General features: G+C 42.6%; 1 protein-coding gene across 5 annotated transcripts in view; it reads left to right on the top strand.

Moving 5' to 3' along the window:
- Positions 1–19,807, top strand: part of LOC141069345 (uncharacterized) — a 95,696-nt gene that overhangs the window by 65,660 nt on the left and 10,229 nt on the right. For 2 of the 5 annotated variants that reach the window (XR_012226550.1, XR_012226551.1), the window contains exon 5: positions 12,643–12,786. Coding sequence is in view for 1 of the 5 variants with exons in the window: in XM_073558820.1 (XP_073414921.1) it covers positions 12,643–12,786 (144 nt within the window). In the remaining 4 variants the exon portion in view is untranslated. Of the gene's footprint in view, positions 1–12,642; positions 13,074–19,807 lie in introns of those variants that run through there. The other 3 variants (XR_012226552.1, XR_012226549.1, XM_073558820.1) reach the window with 3 other exon arrangements.

Below are 19,807 nucleotides of genomic sequence, written 5' to 3'. Positions count from 1 at the left end.
ACTACAGGCAACCCACCAGATGGAGACGTTACTTGGAATCTCCACATTTCACAAAATAATTGTCCTACACGACTAAAGTGGCATCAATTTCCCCAGAGTAGAAATAGTATAACGACCCTCTGATGCCCGTGCCACTACAGTCAACCCAACAGATAAAGACCCAACTTGGAGTACAAACATTTCAAAAAATTGTTGTCACACACCACTAAAGTTACATTATATTTTCCAGAGTAGAAACAGTATAATGGGCCTCTGACATCCCTTCCACTACAGGCAACCCACCAGATGGAGTCCCAACTTGGTGTCTCCACATTTCAAAAAATTATTGTCACACACCACTAAAGTGGCATCAATTTTCCCAGAGTAGAAATAGTATAATTGTGCTGTGACACCCCTTCCACTACAGGCAACACACCATATGGAGACCAAACTTGGAGTCTCCACATTAAAAAAAAAATGTTTGTAACATCAGCAGCAGTAGCAACAGTAGGCACAGAAGCCACAATAAACGTGTCACAGACTGCAATAGCGCAAAATCAATGCATGACACTAAAAATGACACCATGCCTAGTCTGCCATGTCTGCGACTGGAATGCAAAAGTCATTGGAAATCCATGACTTGTTCTTCTTGATGAAAGTTAGTAAGTCTACAATTTCAGGAGACCACCAGCAGCACTGAAGACACGTTTTGAGAGAATGCTGGCTACCAAGCATGACAAAACCTCCAAGGCATGACAGGCGAGCTCAGGCCACTCTTCCATTTTTGACTACCAAAATGCAAATGGGTCCAAATTCCACCTGATGGACTTGATATTGAGCTCGAGATACTCCTGCACCTTCCTCTCCGTTAGTCGTTTACATCATGTCAGACCTGTATTCTCTTCTGCTGGTGCATGAGCTGGTCTAAAAAATATGTGAAATGACACACAGAATTTGCTTATGCCACGTACACTGAAGCTGCTAATATTTTTCCTTTGACTACTCAACATTCCCGGGGTTGGAAGTCTATAACTGCAATGCACACTGTGTACCTCACTGCTGTCTTGGGAAAAACCACTCTTAAGATTGTCTACAAGCGTGTTTATATAATACTCCAGCATGCGCGCATCCCTTACAAGGGGGGAACGCCTCTGGCAAAATTTACTCTTGTACTGTGGATCTGACAGAATGACAACCCAGTAGTCAGTACTACTTCTAATCCTAAATATAAGGGCATGATGATGCAGATAGTACAGCAAGAAGGCGCTCCTGTGTCAGGTTCTTCCATGAGGTCCATGCTGTGTTGGTGGCGAGTTAACACTCAAGCTTGCTTCCTCCGTCCCCTTCCTCAAATTAGAGACAACACAGAGGGGATTATTATCCACTTCATCTCCTGACTGTTGCATGCCCATTAACTCTTCTTCCTCATACTCCTCCATTTGTCCCGTGGCTGCTGCCCGTTCAGTAACAGTTTGTATGGAACCATGAACCCCTTCCATGGCACCTGCCTGTGTAATGACTGTCCGGATCCTAGAGATATTGTTATCCCTTGACTTCACCAACTGTGACACCGATGCCTCTACCTTGAGCCAGTCATTACACTGGTTACCCATCCACTCCAGAGTTCAATATAAACTTATCACTCTCACCCACAAAGCACTCCACGGTTCAGCACCACACTACATCTCCTCCCTCTTCTCAGTCTACCACCCTATCTGTGCCCTCTATTCTCATAATGATGTGAAGATAACATCCTCAATAATCAGAACCTCTCCAAGACTTCTAATGTACTGCACCAATTCTTTGGAATGCACTACCTAGAAATTTGATTAATCTCCAATACCCACAGTTTAAAGCATGCCCTAAAACGCATTTCTTCAGACTGGCCTACCGCCTCAAAACATTTATTTAACTATCCCTGTGTTGCCCATTCAAAGTTTTCTTCATAACCAGGTTCCTCTCATCATGTTCTCACACACTTTATGAATTTAATAGCCCTCTGTCCTTTTACATATTCTGACTGATATCTGGTTCATGCAGCGTTAAATGAACACCTGATTTCTTACATTATGTCTGGTCAGAACAATGAAAGCAATTGTTACCATCCACCTTTCGTGTCTCCCCTATTTCCTCATAGATTGTAAGCTTGCGAGCAGGGCCCTCATTCCTCTTGGTATTCTGTAAAATCTATTGTCTGTAGAAGTCCCCTCTAAAATGTAAAGTGCTACAGAATATGTTGGCACTATATAAATAAAATTATTATTATTATGATCTTCTGCTTCCACCTCATCCTATGGGACCACCACCTCCTCTCGTTGTCTATTCAAAGTGTGCTCCAGCATGTAGATAACCAGAAAAGTGGCCATTTCAAAACTGCATAAGTCCACCCTCCACCCTCACTGAGCAAATGTGACAGACGTGACAGAGTCTGGAGACGCTGTGGAGAGCGATCTTCTGCCTGCAACATCCTTCTGCATGACCGGTTTGATAGTGGGTCAGTAATGGTGTGGGGTGGCATTTCTTTGGAGGGCCGCAGGGTGTTGGGCTGTGAGCACAACCTCCATCTGTGGACGTCGAGCACTCAGACCATCCTCATGGAGTCAGTTTCTAACCATTTTTGCAGACACATGCACATTTTTGGCTTGCTGGGAGTCATTTTGCAGAACTCTGGCAGTGCTCCTCCTGTTCCTCCTTGCACAAAGGCAGAGGTAGCGGTCGTGCTGCTGGGTTGTTGCTCTCCTACGGCCCCCTCCATGTCTCCTGGTAGCCCCTCCAGCCTCTGGACACTACGCTGACAGACTCAGCAAACCTTGCCACAGCTCGCATTGATGAGCCATCCTGGATGAGCTGTACTCCCTGAGCCACTTGTGTGGGTTGTAGAGTCTGTCTCATGCTCCCATGAGTGTGAAAGCACAACCAACATTCAAAAGTGACCAAAACATCAGCCAGAAAGCATTGGTACTGAGATGTGGTCTGTGGTCCCCACCTGCAGAATCACTCCTTTATTGAGGGTGTCTTGATAATTGCCAATAATTTCCATCTGTTGTCTATTCCATTTGCACAACAGCATGTGAAATTGTCAATCAGTGTTGCTTCCTAAGTAGACAGTTTGATTTCACAGAAGTGTGATTGACTTGGAGTTATTTAAGTTGTTGTTTAAGTGTTCCTTTTATTTTTTTGAGCAGTGTATATAGATATAGATATAAAAATAGTCGTAATCAGGGACGGTATCAGCACCTGGGCAAGTGCTTGAGCAGGTCGGGGGGCTCATTCGCTGTCGGGGACACCGGCGAGCTATTAAGGTCAAGTGCCAGCCCCCACAAGTGAGCCCCCGTCGCTTGCTCAGGGCCATGATACTTGCAATACTTACCTCTCCCCGTTCCTCCTCTGCAGCGACTTCCGTGTCTTCTGACTGTGATGTTTCAGATCAGAGGACGTGATGACTAGTGTGCACCCATTATATATGGAGTAATATATGTGGCCCATCATATATTGAAGCATTATATTGGGCCCATCAAATATGGAGTAATACATTGGGCTCGTTATATACTGTATGGAGCATTATATGTGTGACCCATCATATATTGTATGGAGCATTATATGGTGCCCATAATATACTGTATGGAGCATTATATGGGGCCCATTATGTATAGTACAATATATGGGGCCCACTGTTCTGTTTGAAGCAATATGTGGGCTCATTATACTGTTTGGAGCATTATATGAGGCTCATTATATTGTATGAAGCAATATATGGGGCTCATTATTCTCTATGGAGCAATATATGAGGTTCATTATACTGTATTAAGCATTATATGGGGTCCATTATTCTGTATGGAGCAGTATATGTGGCTCATTATTCTGTACAGAGCACTATGTGGTGCCCATAATACTGTATGGAGGACTATACTGTCTGGTTTCTGAGCTACAATAGATATCAGTCATGTAATGTAAGAAGTGAAATCTTTGGCATTGTACGATACCTATATTTCTCTGCCGTATCTGTGCATCATGAATTGTGGTATGTGTTAAAGGGGCCCACTGAGACTCTTTCGCCCGGGGCCCATGAAAACCTGGAGCCGGCCCTGACCCGGAATTTATGTATGTAGCCAGAGTCGCCTTCACGCAACTTATATATTTTCAGTCCGAATCTGGACCTTTAATTCGGCAAGTACTGCTTGAAATGCAGCCTGCCCTTGAAAAAGACCAGGGACTCGTCCACACAGAAATATTTTTTCTGTGGTAAATGTCTGAGAAAATTTATTGTTAAAATATTTTATTAGGGGCCTGATTTTGTAAAGAGCTGGGGTCATTGGAAGGGGGGCAATTTGCGTTTTCTGCAAAATGTAGAAATTGAAGAATGCTCTCAAATCGTCGCCAGGCCATTACCTCTTTGAACATAGGGGTGTCGTACAGGACATCAGTTGACCACTATGATCTGAGTGTGGGCGAGGACGACATCAGCAAAAACTGCTCGGCCATTTCACTGGCACTGTCTGTATCCGAACAGATCATGGCGTAAGCCTCATCTGCCGAAGAGAAATGTGCAGCCATCTCAATCTCTTTCATATATATATATATAACAGAGGAGATGGGAGGACGGACAGGAAGACTGGGGTGCCACTGGGAGTGGGATAAAAATTGATTCTAGATTTCACACAAGTTTCTAACAGCAGCAGCTCTGGCACTGTCAGCGCCGAGCTTCTCCTCTGATCGGGCAGGAAGGGCTGATATTTCAGCATCTCCTGCGCAGTCATGCTGTGAGCGGTCTGTCAGATTGACTGCCCGATTACAGCGATCTGGGTGTGGGGACCGACAGCATGGGTCCCTGCCAGAGGCGTACCTAGGGGTTCAACTCGGGGGTGGGAGAAAAATCTGAGTGGGCCCCTAACCGGTAACCCTGATTACAACTCAGGTGGTATACTCAGTGGCAGTAGCTCTGGGTGGGCCCCCTCAAAGGAAGGGGCCCGAGGCAACAACACCCTCTGCCCCCCTGGTAACTACGCTACTGGTGTCTGCACCTCTTTCCGTGCCTCTCAGCTGTCATACACATCTGCCGGCGCTGAACTATCACTGGGTGTTTGCAAGTTTTAGTGACACTTTACATGCATGATGGACACTGTCCGTCCTGGTGCGGAAACTGACACCCAGCCATGATGGACTGTGTCCGTCATTAGACGTTAAGGGGTGAAATGCAACTCTCACAGATTGACAGCTGCATTTAACAGTTTAACAGCAGCAGACAAAGCTCCGCTCCTCTCGATTGTGCGAGGCGGATTATGGCTGAATATCACAAGTAGACAACATTGATTGTAATATGTTTATCAACAGCCATCGTTTTGCAGAACAAAAATCCCAAACTAGAAAGAATTAATATATTCATTTTTTAATGGTATTTATATCTAACTCAGAAAAATTAGAAAAAAAAAGCAATTGATGACTATTGAAGTTCAAATGTCCAGCGCCATATCCATTGCTGGGCAGCTCTGATTATAAAGCACTTGTAGAGATTCTCCAGGTCTTGGAAACTGTTCTCAGCGCAGGTCGGTGCCGGAATTCACCGTTTTCTTCCACGATGTGTCATGCCTGTGTAGAAGCGATAAGTCGCCTTTCTCATTAACCTGAAAACAATTAAAAGATGTTTTTAAAAAACTTGACAAAAGGTACTGGTGATCAAAAGAATCAAACTCCGAGAAGGAACTTCAGCATTGTATTCCTGGTCATCAGCTGAAGCTGAAATAGACCTGAAATATTGCATTATATATTGTCTACAAAGAAGGCCAATGTGGAGATTGGAAATAGGAAGCTGCCAATAATAGTGTAATGTGAGATAAATGCGACATGAGCCATACGGCTGTGGTGAGAGCACTCACAATAGATCTATACGGCATGTCATGTCAGAGGGGCTCATCTCGCCCGTCAGACTGGGTGTTGGAGATTCCTCCGCAGCAGTAGGCTGATAACTTTCATCATTTCCTTCCTTTCTCAGACAGAATTTAAAAATTGTGCAGCAAGAAAAAATAATAATTAGAACAAATAATGCAGTAATAAAACCGATATTGCATTTCTTCTGTTATGACACCTTGCTCACACTGTCCTCGCTGTTGCACTTCTTGAAAACAAGAATGATTGGAGGAAAAGCACCGAAATATTTACCTGGAAAACGCCCGTCAGAAGCTTTGTGTCCATCAGAAGAGGTGGATTCTGAATGTTTGCTGTTCGCTGCTTGTGATGAAGACGTAAACTGATTGTCTCCCTACACGGTGGTGGAAAAAGGAAAAATATATAAAAGTATTTAATCTTTAAATGATAAAACTCAATAAAAGACTAAATTAGAGACTCCAGATTCTCAATATTGTAAAATTCACTTTTATTATTGATTGCTGACAATAATGGAAGATTCGTTCTTACCTCCATCACAGGTGGATGAGATGACAATATTTAGAGGAATCTCACTGTTCCAATAATGAACCTGAAAATAGAAAGAAAATAATTACATCCAACAAAGCGTAAACTCATAGAAGGTTTTCCAGAGCTTTGTAGATAATTGCTGGGAATGGTCAATCATTCCATAGCCAGCAAGTTATGGGAAATGTAACCGGGGTTTATCTGGAACCTATGAGGACGGATTCTGGATCTTTACCGCTAATTGCTGGTGATGAACACAGATATTCATTGTCTCGCTACTCAGGGGAAAATATATAAAAGTGTCTCAACTTTACATTTTAAAGAAACCAAATTAGAGACTAAATATTCTGAAGAATAGTTACATGTTTAGCTGCTGGGTAGTTGTCGCATTCGTCCTCCGCACCGGCGGCATTTACGTTTATTGCCAGGTATTGGTCTAAATCGCCCAATTCTGCAAAGATAAGAGGAATATTGGTTACTGGACTGGAATGAACGTTCATTAATACCATGGATTATATTAACAAGAACAAATTGAAATCAATATATTAAGAACTGGCCCAGCACAGAAAATATAACACGTAGCATCCTAAACCCTACAGCCCCCCAGACGTCAGTCCGCTCTGATAGTAGTAAAGTATGAAAGCATTCCACCAACAGAACCGCACGGACGTCTCTCTGCAGTGATTGTGTGTCCGGAGGAGATGGGTCATAAAATCCACTTACTCTTTATCACACCGGTGGCATTTGTACTTGTAGGTGTAGTTGATGGTATAATTGTGATATTCCGTCACTTTTGGCAGCTCGGGATGGATAAGGTTTACCCTTCTTGTGAAAGCCTGCCATAACAAGCCATGGTGGTCTTTGCGTTCACCGTTGATTATCCAAGTGGCGGCATGGCACATCTCATGCGCAAGTGTGGATCGTACTCGCTCTAAAACAAGAGGTTATACAGTTATGACAAAGTCTGAGTACACCCTGATTGAACTATTTGGTTTTACATAGCAGGACAAAATACAAAATACATCATGAGATGAACAACACGTGACAAGTCAACCGTGCCGTTATTTATTTACCAAAACCTACTTCAAAATGCAGAAGCAGAGAGTGAAAAATGAGTACACCCCATCAATCAATAGCTTTTAGAATCATCTTTAGCAGCAATAACTTGAAGTTGCATCGACGGTGTACTTTATCATACGCCGTTGTTGCCTTTTGGCCTACTTTTTGCTAAATAAATAATGATGCAATATATTTTTTTTCACGTTGTTTTCTGAGATTGTATTTCCCTACTTTTAGGACTTTCTATGGAGCTAATACTTTTTTTATTTTCTCCTGATATGTAAAATACTAGAATTCAAAGAGGGTGTACTTAGTTTTTCTTATGACAGTATGTAAAATGAGTTTCTAAGATGTTCTGCATAACAAGTAGCAGTTTTTTTGCCCTGTATACAGGTTGTCTTATGAAGCTGTAGGATGGATGTGATGTGAAACCTACCGGCAGAATCGCAGACTTTTTCAGAAAGCTCAATATATGAGAAGCGGCGGTTGTTCTGCAGCCTATTACAGCATTGGCCGGCGGATGCTGTCAGCCTCTTGCTCCACAAAATGTCCATTTTCAAAGGGAGCTAAAATAAAGAAAACAAATTCCATTACATCTGTAAACTCTTTGACCCCCAATCTTACAAAGTCCCCAACTCTCATATGTCATTTACAGCACTGGTCTACTTGTATGGGGCGCGGGGTCTACCGAGAAGTCCAAGATGTGAGAACAAAAATAAAAATAACCTTATTCTAAAATGTCCAAATATCAACTAAATGTTTTTTATAAATAAATGTAAAAATCCTTTGAACTTCAAGCCAAAAAATACTAATCTTTTTGTCTCTGCATGGTGGATCATCTAAGGTTTCCTCTCGTCCCACAGATAGGAAGAGGGTGACGGCATTCACCAAACTAAGTGAGATTTACCTGAGATATTCAATAACTATATTACAGAAACATGACAATGTGGTTAGGAATCTGCCTTTCAGAAAGTTAGAGCCATTTTTCTTGGAATTGATTGTTTAAATGGGGAGATAATAGAGAAGTTATGTATCACCCAGAAACCCATGACAAGATGTGATACCTTATTATCGAAGACTGTCCGGTTGTACAAGTTGTACAGTCGCTCCACCAGCTCCTCCTTATTTTCCTGGAAGTGGGTAACATAGATGGAAGTAGGAGAAATAATTTCTTCCAGGAAACAGCCGGGGATGTTACATCGTGGTGTCCTGGCAAAGATAATCATATATAAATCCACAGGAAACATCTCGCCTAGTTCATGGCTTTATATAGAGGTAGATGGATCTGGCCTAACTTACCTCTCCTCTGTAGCGGAGCTCTCCTCGCTGTCAGATGGTAAATGATCTGTACAGAAATATGGAAGAGTGAAAATACTTTTTATAAGGCTCAAATCAGACATGTTAGTATGCAGGCCCGTACTAGAGAGGGGTCTATAAATATAGAGTGTAGAGGACTAATAAGACTATGAATATGGGATCCGACCAGAGCAGAACACGTAGCTGACCAGACCACCAGAAATCCACAGGATCTTCCCTTCAGATCAGGATCTGAAATTATAATGGGGTTCAGCAACATCAGGGCCCATAAACTTTCTCAGATGTCTATCCCACCTGTTACTCAGGTAATATATCCTTAGTAATGTTGTATGTGCTCAGTACAAGATCAGAAGTGAACATGTCCTCAATGGCCGGAGGGTGGACCCTCAAATGGTAGGGGCCCATTTTCACCTCATTTGCTGATTCATGGTAGCCTCCATGGTTTTAATGGAGATGTGGGATTCCTTGGTGCAGGGATTTCTCCATTGATGTCTATTGGGTTTCCAAAAAGACACAAGTAAATGTACTGCACATCTGTAATAAATTCTCTAAGGATAACAATGGCCATAAGTCAACATGGCAGGGACTTGCTCTCCCAATATGGAAATATCCGAGACACAGGATCCATACCAATCAAGCATGCGTAAAATAGGATTACCTCTGTAAGGTATCTGTAATTTAACCCCTTAACAACCATGTACGACGCTCATCAGTAGAGAATGAATGGAGAGGGCTAAGGAGTTGAGCCCGCCTCTTTCATGGCAGATGATGGTTGTGTCATTCAACCATCATCTGCCTCTGACAGCCAAGAGTGGATTGGAGCTCTGACTGCTTCTGTTAACCTGTTAAATGCTGCTGTCATTCTCTGACACTGGCATTTACAACACATTTCCCAGGTGGCTCGCTGTTCCAACTCCTGATCAGCGCCCTTGTAATTGTTAGATTTGGAAACTGACCTGTGACAGTACAGAAAAGTAATTGTTACCTCTACAATAACATAACCCTGGATTGTGTCTAGAAATGATAACTTACTATTATACATGGAAGTTGCTGCTCTATTGGAATCATCATCATCATCAATAATGATGTCATCGGAGCTGTGGAATAAATGTAACAGTTAATGAGCCACCATTAATCATTAATCCCCATCTTGTACTTAGTAATGGAGGAAACGTGTCTCACCAGGTGGTACTGTCCGGACCATGATCTGTTGGTGGTAAACTCAGATCTGTGGGGGAAACACAATATAACTCTCTTATTAGAATATTGTAATAGCAACGACCGAGGCTCAATATCAAAAGAAATAAATCCTAATAAATTATCCAGTGTTTCCCTAGAGGTACATGGGGCAAAACAATTACCTTCAGCTCCAGTAATCTGCCCTGTACATGGCCACCATGAGAAGCAATCCCCAAATCCCATTTCTGCCTGACTTTATAACGCCTGCATGAATATTCCTGACCAAATGCTGAACAGAAATGTTTGCTATAAACTCTACCATATACGACTAATAACGATAAATCCAAGCCCTGACCACAATGTGCAGGTGATCTGCACCCGGTGACTACAATGGCTTATTAATACATCAGAGACTTCACTAGATTAGGGTTACAGTACCTGGTAAACTCGGAGTCGGGCCCGAATTGAAGCCAGTGGTGTTATCTTGGCCTGGAGACCTCGGTATTGGCCTCTTTCTTCGATGAGACTGAAAAAATGGCAAACATGTCAGATAGAATCTATAACCATGAACATCTCCAATCTATAATCTTACCCCATATTCCACTGATTACAGGTGGGCAGCGATATGAGTGTGGTCTCCACTGTGCTTATTCCACGTACAGAGTATAGCGGGGGTATGGGACACTTATGGTTAGGCTATGGATAGGGGCGGTGGTGACATTTATGTGTCTTCATGCAATGTTATGTATCCAGTACATGGACATATTGTCACAAATATTACAAGTGACACAGTCTTTACTATGCAATCATGATCCGAGTTATCGCCTCATCTACTTGGAGCGCTATTTTCTGTCCCACCATCTTTTCTTGAACTTTTATCCCAAATATTTTTTATTTAAGAATATAAAATGATACTCACCTGATGTAAATCGTCATCATCGCTGCTGTCCTCGGTATCACAGAGAACTATAATACTCTTAAATCGCTTTCTTGGCATCATATTTGCACAAGTCGCTCACAACACTCCTCTCTCCACAAACGCCTACTAAAACCCTCAATGGAACCCTGGGTGACGGGGCATTCTATAGCCTCCAGCCCATTGTGACATCATTAGAACCCTGCAATTGTTTGCTCATTTTTTTGAATTTTACAACTTTATTGTACAAAACATACTGTACAGATACAAAAAGAGGAAATCAGATAAAAACAACAATCTTCCTAAGGCCGGGTCACACTTGTGAGTGCAATGCGAGAAACTCACGAGAGTCTCTGGCCTCAATACTTGGCACTACCGCTGGCACTCGGGACCGGAGTGTGCGGCTGCATGTATTTCTTTGCAGTTGAACGCTCTGCTCCGAGCCACCGGTGGCAGTGCCGGGGATTGAGGCGAGAGACTCGCACACTTTTCTTGCATTGCACTCGCGAGTGAGACCCCGGCCTAATTCCTTCACTCCCAACCTTTTTCTAATTGTCCAGAAAAAAATAATAAAAAAACCCACATAAGCAAATATATAAAAATAAAAAACTCACTGATGTTTAAGCTGTTGATTATCTCTCCCCCGAGGTTTAATGCTCTCCACATTTTTTTTCCAATTGTTCACACAATTTTCAAAATTCTGAGAGGAGCAAAACCACACCGTCATATTTTATCACTCTAGTAATTTCTTCTGTTCTGTAATGCTCCATTTTTGCCTTATCCATTTCCTAACGAAATCCACTCTTGTGATATAAAGCCGCCTACTTAAAGGGAACCTGTCAGCAGGATTGTGCATAGTGACCTACACACAATGTCAGGTCGGTGCTGTTATACTGAATAAAATGATGCCTTGGTTGATGAAAGCCGTCTTGTGGCTGTTTCTTAATCTTTATTTTCAGCTTCATATTAATGAGATTCTCGTGCCCTAGGACGGGGTTCATGTATGTGGTGCTCCGATGAGATATTCATAATGCAGACTACTGACCCCCCACTGATCTATCACTGCCCTGCCCTGCAGTTTGCATGATAAATGCGCTTCATCATAGTCGCATGGTTACTGTGCACTGAATGCCTTTTGCAGATTTACTTGAGCGAGGGAAAAAAAAGAAAGTCATTTTGAGAATGGCGCCGGGGAGCCTGCACAGCAGCAGATATCGGTTTGTATAGAGATCCAATAGCTGCTGTTGTGCAGGTGAGGCCATGTGCACACGGTGCGGATCCTCCCGCGGATTTAATGACCTGCATTTTTCCTGCGGATTTCTTCCTTTTTTTTGCGGTTTTTGCGCGGTTTTCCACTGCGGTTTTCCACCTGCGGTTTTGTAGAATGGAGCAGGTGGAAAACTGCAGCAAAACCGCAGAAAAGAAGTGACATGCAAATTCGCACTGATTTTTCTGCACCATCTGCACAGAATTTTTTTTCCCCATTGATTTACATTGTACTGTCAATCACAGTGCGGATCTCCAGCGTTTCTGCGCGGAAAAATCCGCGGCGGATCCGCAGCAAATATGCATCGTGTGCACATATCCTGACGGCGACGCCATCTGGCTGGAGAAGAAAAAATGACATTGTAGCAGTTATAGCTGATAATGGCACACAGTAAAGTGGTAGTGGATTAGTAAGGCAGACAGTGTAGAGGCCATACACCATAGGAGGCTTATTTAGGGCATAGTATGGACAGATATCTTTGTGCAGAAGGCAATCTAGTAACACTTTGACTTTTAAGGTCACCATGTGGGGATGTGCTCCAGAAGATTGGAGAAGAGAGAAGTCTGCAGAGAACAGCTGTGGATGTGAAAAGTCATCATGGCATCTGGTCAAGATGGAAATAAGAAGAAACCACTCAATCAGAGAAGATGTCACCTATTAGGTACCTGGATGTAAACATTTACATATGCCTGCGTTTCATCAGTATTGTGGTTCCTGCATGGTCCGCAGTCTGATAATGACTGATAACAACCACTCCCAGCATCTCCTTATCATTGTTTAATACATATTGGGAGTTGTTGGTTCATGAGATCCAAATGTATATGGTTCAACAAAATACCAAGGTCAAAGTTGTATGTTTAAGGAAAATTATAAATGGTGTTAAAAATTATATAATTAGCCTTATCAAAGCACAAATGGACAATATAAGACAAATAAGGACAAATCGGATATCAAATCATATCACAACGAAAAAAAAACTGACGAAGACAGACTCCGAAACGCGCGTCGGGGACTGGCGCATCCTGGGGATCTATTGCACATTGGCATAAGATATTGATTGAGTGCAATTTTTTGGCACATGTATATGTTCTTTTCAATACAGTTTACTTGCAGCCGCATATATGACTAATTGTCATTGGCACCTCTATTTAGAACCTGCCACTGAGCATTTTTATTTAAATGGATATCTGTTGTGACATATATTTATCTCTGCCCACATGGCTATCTACACTAGTCATTTGTTGAATTAGTGATATACATTTATGCGGTTGTGGGCCTAAGCCCACTGTCTATGAATTCGTGCATATTGCACTCTATATATGTATTGGTCTTTACAAACTTGTGCCTAAGCCCACTGTCTATGAATTTCTGGACATTGCACTTTTTATATATAGATTGGTCTTTACAGATTTGTGCTTTTTATGAATTATTTTTTCACTATTTGCACTTTATGATTATGTATAATATCAGTATATCAATTTTCTTATTTTTTGTGGCTTATTAATTCTTTTTACAACCATATTACATCCTATGTAGCCATAGTACATTGAAGTGCATAATATCTGTGCAATAGACTGCTTGTGTTGCCCCTTCTTTTTGGTAATTTATTCTCACCCCTGCATTAATTGTCTTGATTTTTTCTTAATAATCATTTAATTTAATTGAATACCAAATGCACCGTATATACTTGTGTATAAGCCGACCCGTGTATAAGCTGACCCCCCTATTCTTTCCACAAAAAACTGGGAAAACTTATTGACTCGTGTATAAGCCTAGGGTGGAAAATGCAGCAGCTACTGGTAAATTTCAAAAATAAACATAGATACCAATAAAAGTAAAATTACTGTAATTGAGACATCAGTAGATTAAATGTTTTTGAACATCCATATTGAATCAGGAGCCCCATATAATGATCCATACAGTTTATGATGGCCCCATAAAATGCTCCATACAAAATACACCCCATATAATGCTGCACAAAGGTTAAGAATGGCCCCATAAGATGCTCCATAGAATAGGCCCCATAAGATGCTCCATAGATTATGCCCCCATAAGATGCTCCATAGATTATGCCCCCATATGCTGCCCTATAAGTTGCTCCATAGAATAGGCCCCATATGCTGCTCCAAAGATTATGCCGCCATATGCTGCCCCATAAGATGCTCCATAGGTTATGCCCCCATATGCTGCCCCATAAGGTGCTCCATAGATTATGCCCCATATGCTGCTACATAAAATTCTCCATAGATTATGCCCCCAGATTATGCCCCCATATGCTGCTCCATAGATTATACCCCATATGCTGCTGCAAATAAAAAAAAGACATACTCACCTCTCCTTCACTGAGGAACAGGTGCCGGTGTCTGCCGTGTCCTCCGTCAGTGATGTTCAGGCAGCAGAGGGCACAGCGCGCAGTAACCATGTCATCACGCCCTCTGCTGCCTGAATGTCACTAACAGAGGACGCGGCAGACAGCGGTGAGCAGCGTTGGAATGGGGACAGGTGAATATCTGGTATACTTACCCCCTCCTGGCGTGGTCTCTGCTGCCCCATTCTCTGAAGGTTTCCTTTCCTTCCTTCAGCGGTCACGTGGTACCGCTCATTAAAGTCATAAATATGCGCATATTCATGACTTTAATGAGCAGTACCACATGACCGCTGAAGGAAGGAGCCTGAGACAGTGGGACAAGCAGGGGGCTGCAGAGACCGTGCCAGAGGGGCTCAGTGTGATCTGACACCCCCGCCCCACCCCACGACCCCCTGACATATATGACTCGCGTATAAGCCGAGAGGGGGACTTTCAGCCAAAAAAATGGTCTGAAAATCTCGGCTTATACGCGAGTATATAAGGTATATGGGCCTGACTTGACAATACAACCTATTGCTGTACTGTGAAGGAGAGAACGGCTAATGAAATCAATTATTAATCTAACATAAGCTAGTTCAGACGTGGTGTGGCAAGGTGGTGTCTATATGCTGGAACTATGCCCTGGAATCCTTGGAATGTGATGAGGATACACTGAAGACCATATGTGGAATAGACTTAGCACGGACCTTATACAGACTGGTACAATGGCTCCGGAGAAGCTGAGCAACGCCCTTTTCCTGCCTATTACATGGTCTTTTGTTTATACTAATAAAGTCAGTTCTGTGACAGCACTGGCCAAGAGAGGAGCACACCTGACCTTGTGTCTGATGTCCGTCTTCTATGCATGCATTCGGCTCATATTTATCAGGTCAGGGGCAGGCAGTCACTAAGATCTCACATTACGAGATCACCCCAACAGTACTGATGGTGGTTCTGGTGATGTATTCATGTACTAGTGATAGTTTTGGTGGTGTCCACATACACTGATGATGATGATGATGTTGTATTTATTTACTGGCTGTGGTTCTCGTGATGTATTCATGTACTGATGATGTTTCTGGTGATGCCTTTATCTCCTGATGCTGGCTATTGGGCTGTATTCATGTACTGATAGTGGCTCTAGTGACATAGTTATTTACCAGTGATGATTCTGGTGCCGTATTTATGTAGATAATGATGCTGGTGTATTTATTTACTGGCTGTGGTTCTGGTGACGCATTAATGTACTGATAGTGGTTCTGGTGATGTAGTCCTGTACTGATGATCTTTCTGGTGATACATTTATCTACTGATGGTGCTTCTGGTGCCATATTCATATACTGATAGAAGCTGTAGTGACATAGTTATTTACTAATGATGGTTCTGGTGCCGTATGTATGTACTAGTGAAAGCTCTAGTGTTCAATTTATGTACTTATGATGATTTTGGTTTCATATTGATGATGGTTCTGGTTACGAATCAATCTCCAGAACATTCATCACTACATTATACGAACCTTCATCCATACATGAATATATCACCAGAGGCACCATCAATACAGGGTGTGATAAAACACTCCGGGATCACCTTTGCTGGGGTCAAAGGTCACGTGGGTTTAGCATGAAACTCAGGTGCACAGCCGGGTTTTGGACATAACTGACGCTGGGTCAGGATTATTTCAGGTGAAAGCAAAACATACAGGAAAATAAACATAAAACAATTCCTTGCCTGTCCGGCACTAACTAAACAGGGTCCGTACTAACTACCAACTGGAGGGCTTCTCCCAGCCACCCAAACCAGCGTTACCGTAAGCACAGCTTTCACTCACAAGTGTCGCTCACACAGACAGGCTCTCTGTGTTCCCCAGGCTGAGCTACTAACACACCACCTGGCCTCCTTTTATATCTGCTTCCCATTATTCATTAGTCACCAGGTGAGATACTGACCGGACCAGGCCATATAGGAAAGGTATCTGGGCGAGATATACCTGCCCTCATCCACTATTCCTCCCTGATTCTCACAAGGTATATGGCACCAGAACTAACATGATGGGAGTAAAATCATCATATGTATCCCTATATCTATAATAGGGTCTGTTTAGCTTCTATTATGATGTCTTCCAAATGCTGGACATATTAACTGAAACCAAACAGCCCCAAGTGAGGGATGAGGGAGACTCCATTTTGGATGTACTATTCAGGCCCAATATATTGTCCAGAGATCTTCCTCCACTTCTGAAGTGGCCCCCCACTCTTGGGATAAGTACACAAATCCCCAAAAGAACAGAACTTCACCATTTGGTCAGAGAATTAGAGGCCACGTGTTAATGACGGCAAGAGCTAGAACCGCCTGCTATCTTTTGTGCAAGGTGGCCAACACCAAAGGAAGATCTAGACTGAGCGTCACCGACACCTAGAGATGAATTATGAGAGTACCATTGTCTCATATATTTCTAGTTGCCCCAGATACTAAGCATCGAGACTGGCTCTCCAGAACCACTTAGCCCACCCAAGTTTGGACTCTCAATATCTTTCCAGACCCAACGAACGCACTGAGATGGCAGTCGTTGATTTGAACCTCCCGCTAGGAAGTTATGACTCAGCCTAGATTTTGGGATTTATTTTAGCTAGAGTTCAAGGGAGCAGAATTCAGTCCAACCCAGAGGGACAATGGCAAATATTGGAGGGGCGAGCTAGGGGTTAAAAAGCTAGCTGCACACATTTAGCCTTTGTCTTGGTTCTGCCATGGAAGCCACGTCACGTCACGTGTGGAGACGGACTAGGAGCTAACAAGGTGCCTGTGGATAACAGAACTTCCCTTATCCACAAGTGGTAAGGAACGTGACACATACAGCTGACTGCACTCCCCATACCTGTACCCTACTTTTATCTGTACTTTTGGCTGTAATATCTGTATATTACTCTGTATTTCGGCAATTAAACTATCAATTAATCCTGGGCTGCTCTTTTATCTGGAAACCCGATTTCCCACATCCGTGAGTTCGGCTAGTACTTATACGCTTCCTGGGTTTGGTTTCTGACCCTATATAAGCTTTTAAACGGACTGGGCTTATATCTAATGAGGAACTGGTGGCAGCATACTGTTCTGATGTTATTGGGGGATGCTGGCAGTGACTGACCGGAGGTTTTTATATATACTGTATATATATATTCCCGGACTGGGACTGTTGATATATATACAGCAATCACTGCAGAGTGCCCTGATAACCAGTAAATGACAGGGCAGCCTCTCCGGCGACTCCATAACCTAGGTGGAGTTCCCTGACTGACCTGAGGGTAAGGGGGCGCCAGAGAGCTGTGGCTGTGTAAGCTCCGTATCCCCCATCTCTCCTCTCGTGTGTTTTCCTTACAGTTCTGGTGCCGTAATTATGTAGATAATGGTGCTGATGTACTTATTTCACTGGCTGTGGTTCTGGTGACACATTAATGTACTGATAGTGGTTCTGGTGATGTAGTCCTGTACTGATGAGCTTTCTAGTGATGCATTTATCTACTGATGGTGGTTCTGGTGCCATTTTCATATACTGATGGAAGTTCTAATGACATAGTTATTTACTAATGATGGTTCTGGTGCCGTATGTATGTACTAGTGATAGCTCTGGTGTTCAATTTATGTAGTGAGGATGATTTTGGTTTTATATTGATGATGGTCCTGGTTATGAATCAGTCACCAGAACATTCATTACTACATAAATACATTGTTAGAACCACCATCCATACATGAATACATCAGCAGAAGCACCATCAATACAGAAATACGGCACCAGAACTACCCTGATGGGAGTAAAATCATCATATGTATCCCTATATCTATAATAGGGTCTGTTTAGTTTCTATTATGATATCTTCCAAATGCTGGACATCTTAACTGAAACCAAACAGCCCCCATTATAGTTAAGCTATATTAGTTTCCATGACCATCACTGGGTCTGAGATTTACAATATAGTCTGTCAGGGATGAATAGAGCGATTTGTATTCTCTTAATGGTCCTTAAACAATGAATGATTCTATACCTATCTTTAAAAAAAATACTCCCTGTTGAGCCACTTCTCTAAAGTACATCACATCACTCTTTATACTTTTGCTGGTATTTTTGAGTGAAAAAGGTAGAAATTCTATTGATAGTAGTCTTAACAGCTTGCTACTTAACCCATCAGAAGGAAAGGAGAGGGGCGTTAGGGGACCTGTCGCTTTAGTCTCTGACCCATTCCTTTACTTAGGGACTGAAAGTTCATCGAGGGGGGGCACCATCGGCTTCATCTGCCTACGGCACCAAAATACCTTGTTCCGGCCTTGGATCCACCTAGTAAAATTCTCACCAAACCCAAACTACTTCATTACCCTACATAGGAACTCCTGCTCCACCGTGTTCTAAGCCTTTGTGGAATTTCATGCCCAGAAGGAGTGGTGGCTCCTTCTCCTAATTGGATATTTGCAAACGCTTTCCTCAAATGAATAATTTCCTGTCCCTGGTATAGAACCCCATTGGAGCTTTTAAATGGTGGGTCCGTGAGCTTCATGTTATGCAAATGTAGAAAACCATTCTGGTCAGAAAGTAAGTGTTGACTTCAGAGATCTGTAAACATTTGTTACATTTCACTGAGGATCCAATGCAAATGAAGAACAACTTCTTCCTTAAGGTCCATGAGCAGAGCTGACAATTCACGTTTATTCACCAATATTTAGCCTGAATATCAAAATACTAACACCTCTCTAACCACTGTCATTCATGTGCGCCTCTGCCTGTGTCCTTTGTTAGTTTTCTCTTTTCCTTTTCTGACAAGGGGTGTCTTCCATCCATGGTGAAATAGACCATCTCTAATTCCAACTTGTAGTGCAAACATTTAAAAAAAATTGCTACACACCAATAAAGTGGTATCAATTTCCCCAAAATAGAAATAGAGCAATGGGCCTCTGACAGCCTTTCCACTACAAGTAACCCACGAGATGGAGACCCAACTTTGAGTGCAAACATTCAAGAAATTATTGTCACACACGAATAAAGTGGCATCAATTTCCCCAGAGTAGAACCAGTACAATGGGCTTCTGACAACTATTCCACTACAGGCAACACGCCAGAGGGAGACCCAGCTTGGAGTCTCCACATTTATAAAAAATATTCTCACACACCACTAAAATGGCATCAGTTTCCCCATATTAGAAATAGTATAATGCGCCTCTGACACCACTAAAGTTGCATTATATTTCCCAGAGTAGAAACAGTATAATGGGCCCTGACTCCCTTTCACTACAGGCAACCCACCAGATAAAGACCCAACTTAGTGTCTCCACATTTCAAAAAATTATTGTCACA

The sequence above is a fragment of the Dendrobates tinctorius genome, unplaced genomic scaffold (assembly GCF_039654945.1).
Source record: "Dendrobates tinctorius isolate UK_male_01 unplaced genomic scaffold, ASM3965494v1 ptg000259l, whole genome shotgun sequence".
NCBI lineage: Eukaryota > Metazoa > Chordata > Amphibia > Anura > Dendrobatidae > Dendrobates > Dendrobates tinctorius.
The sequence above is the reverse complement of the archived record's forward strand: the minus strand, read 5'-3'. Positions and strand labels throughout refer to the sequence as shown.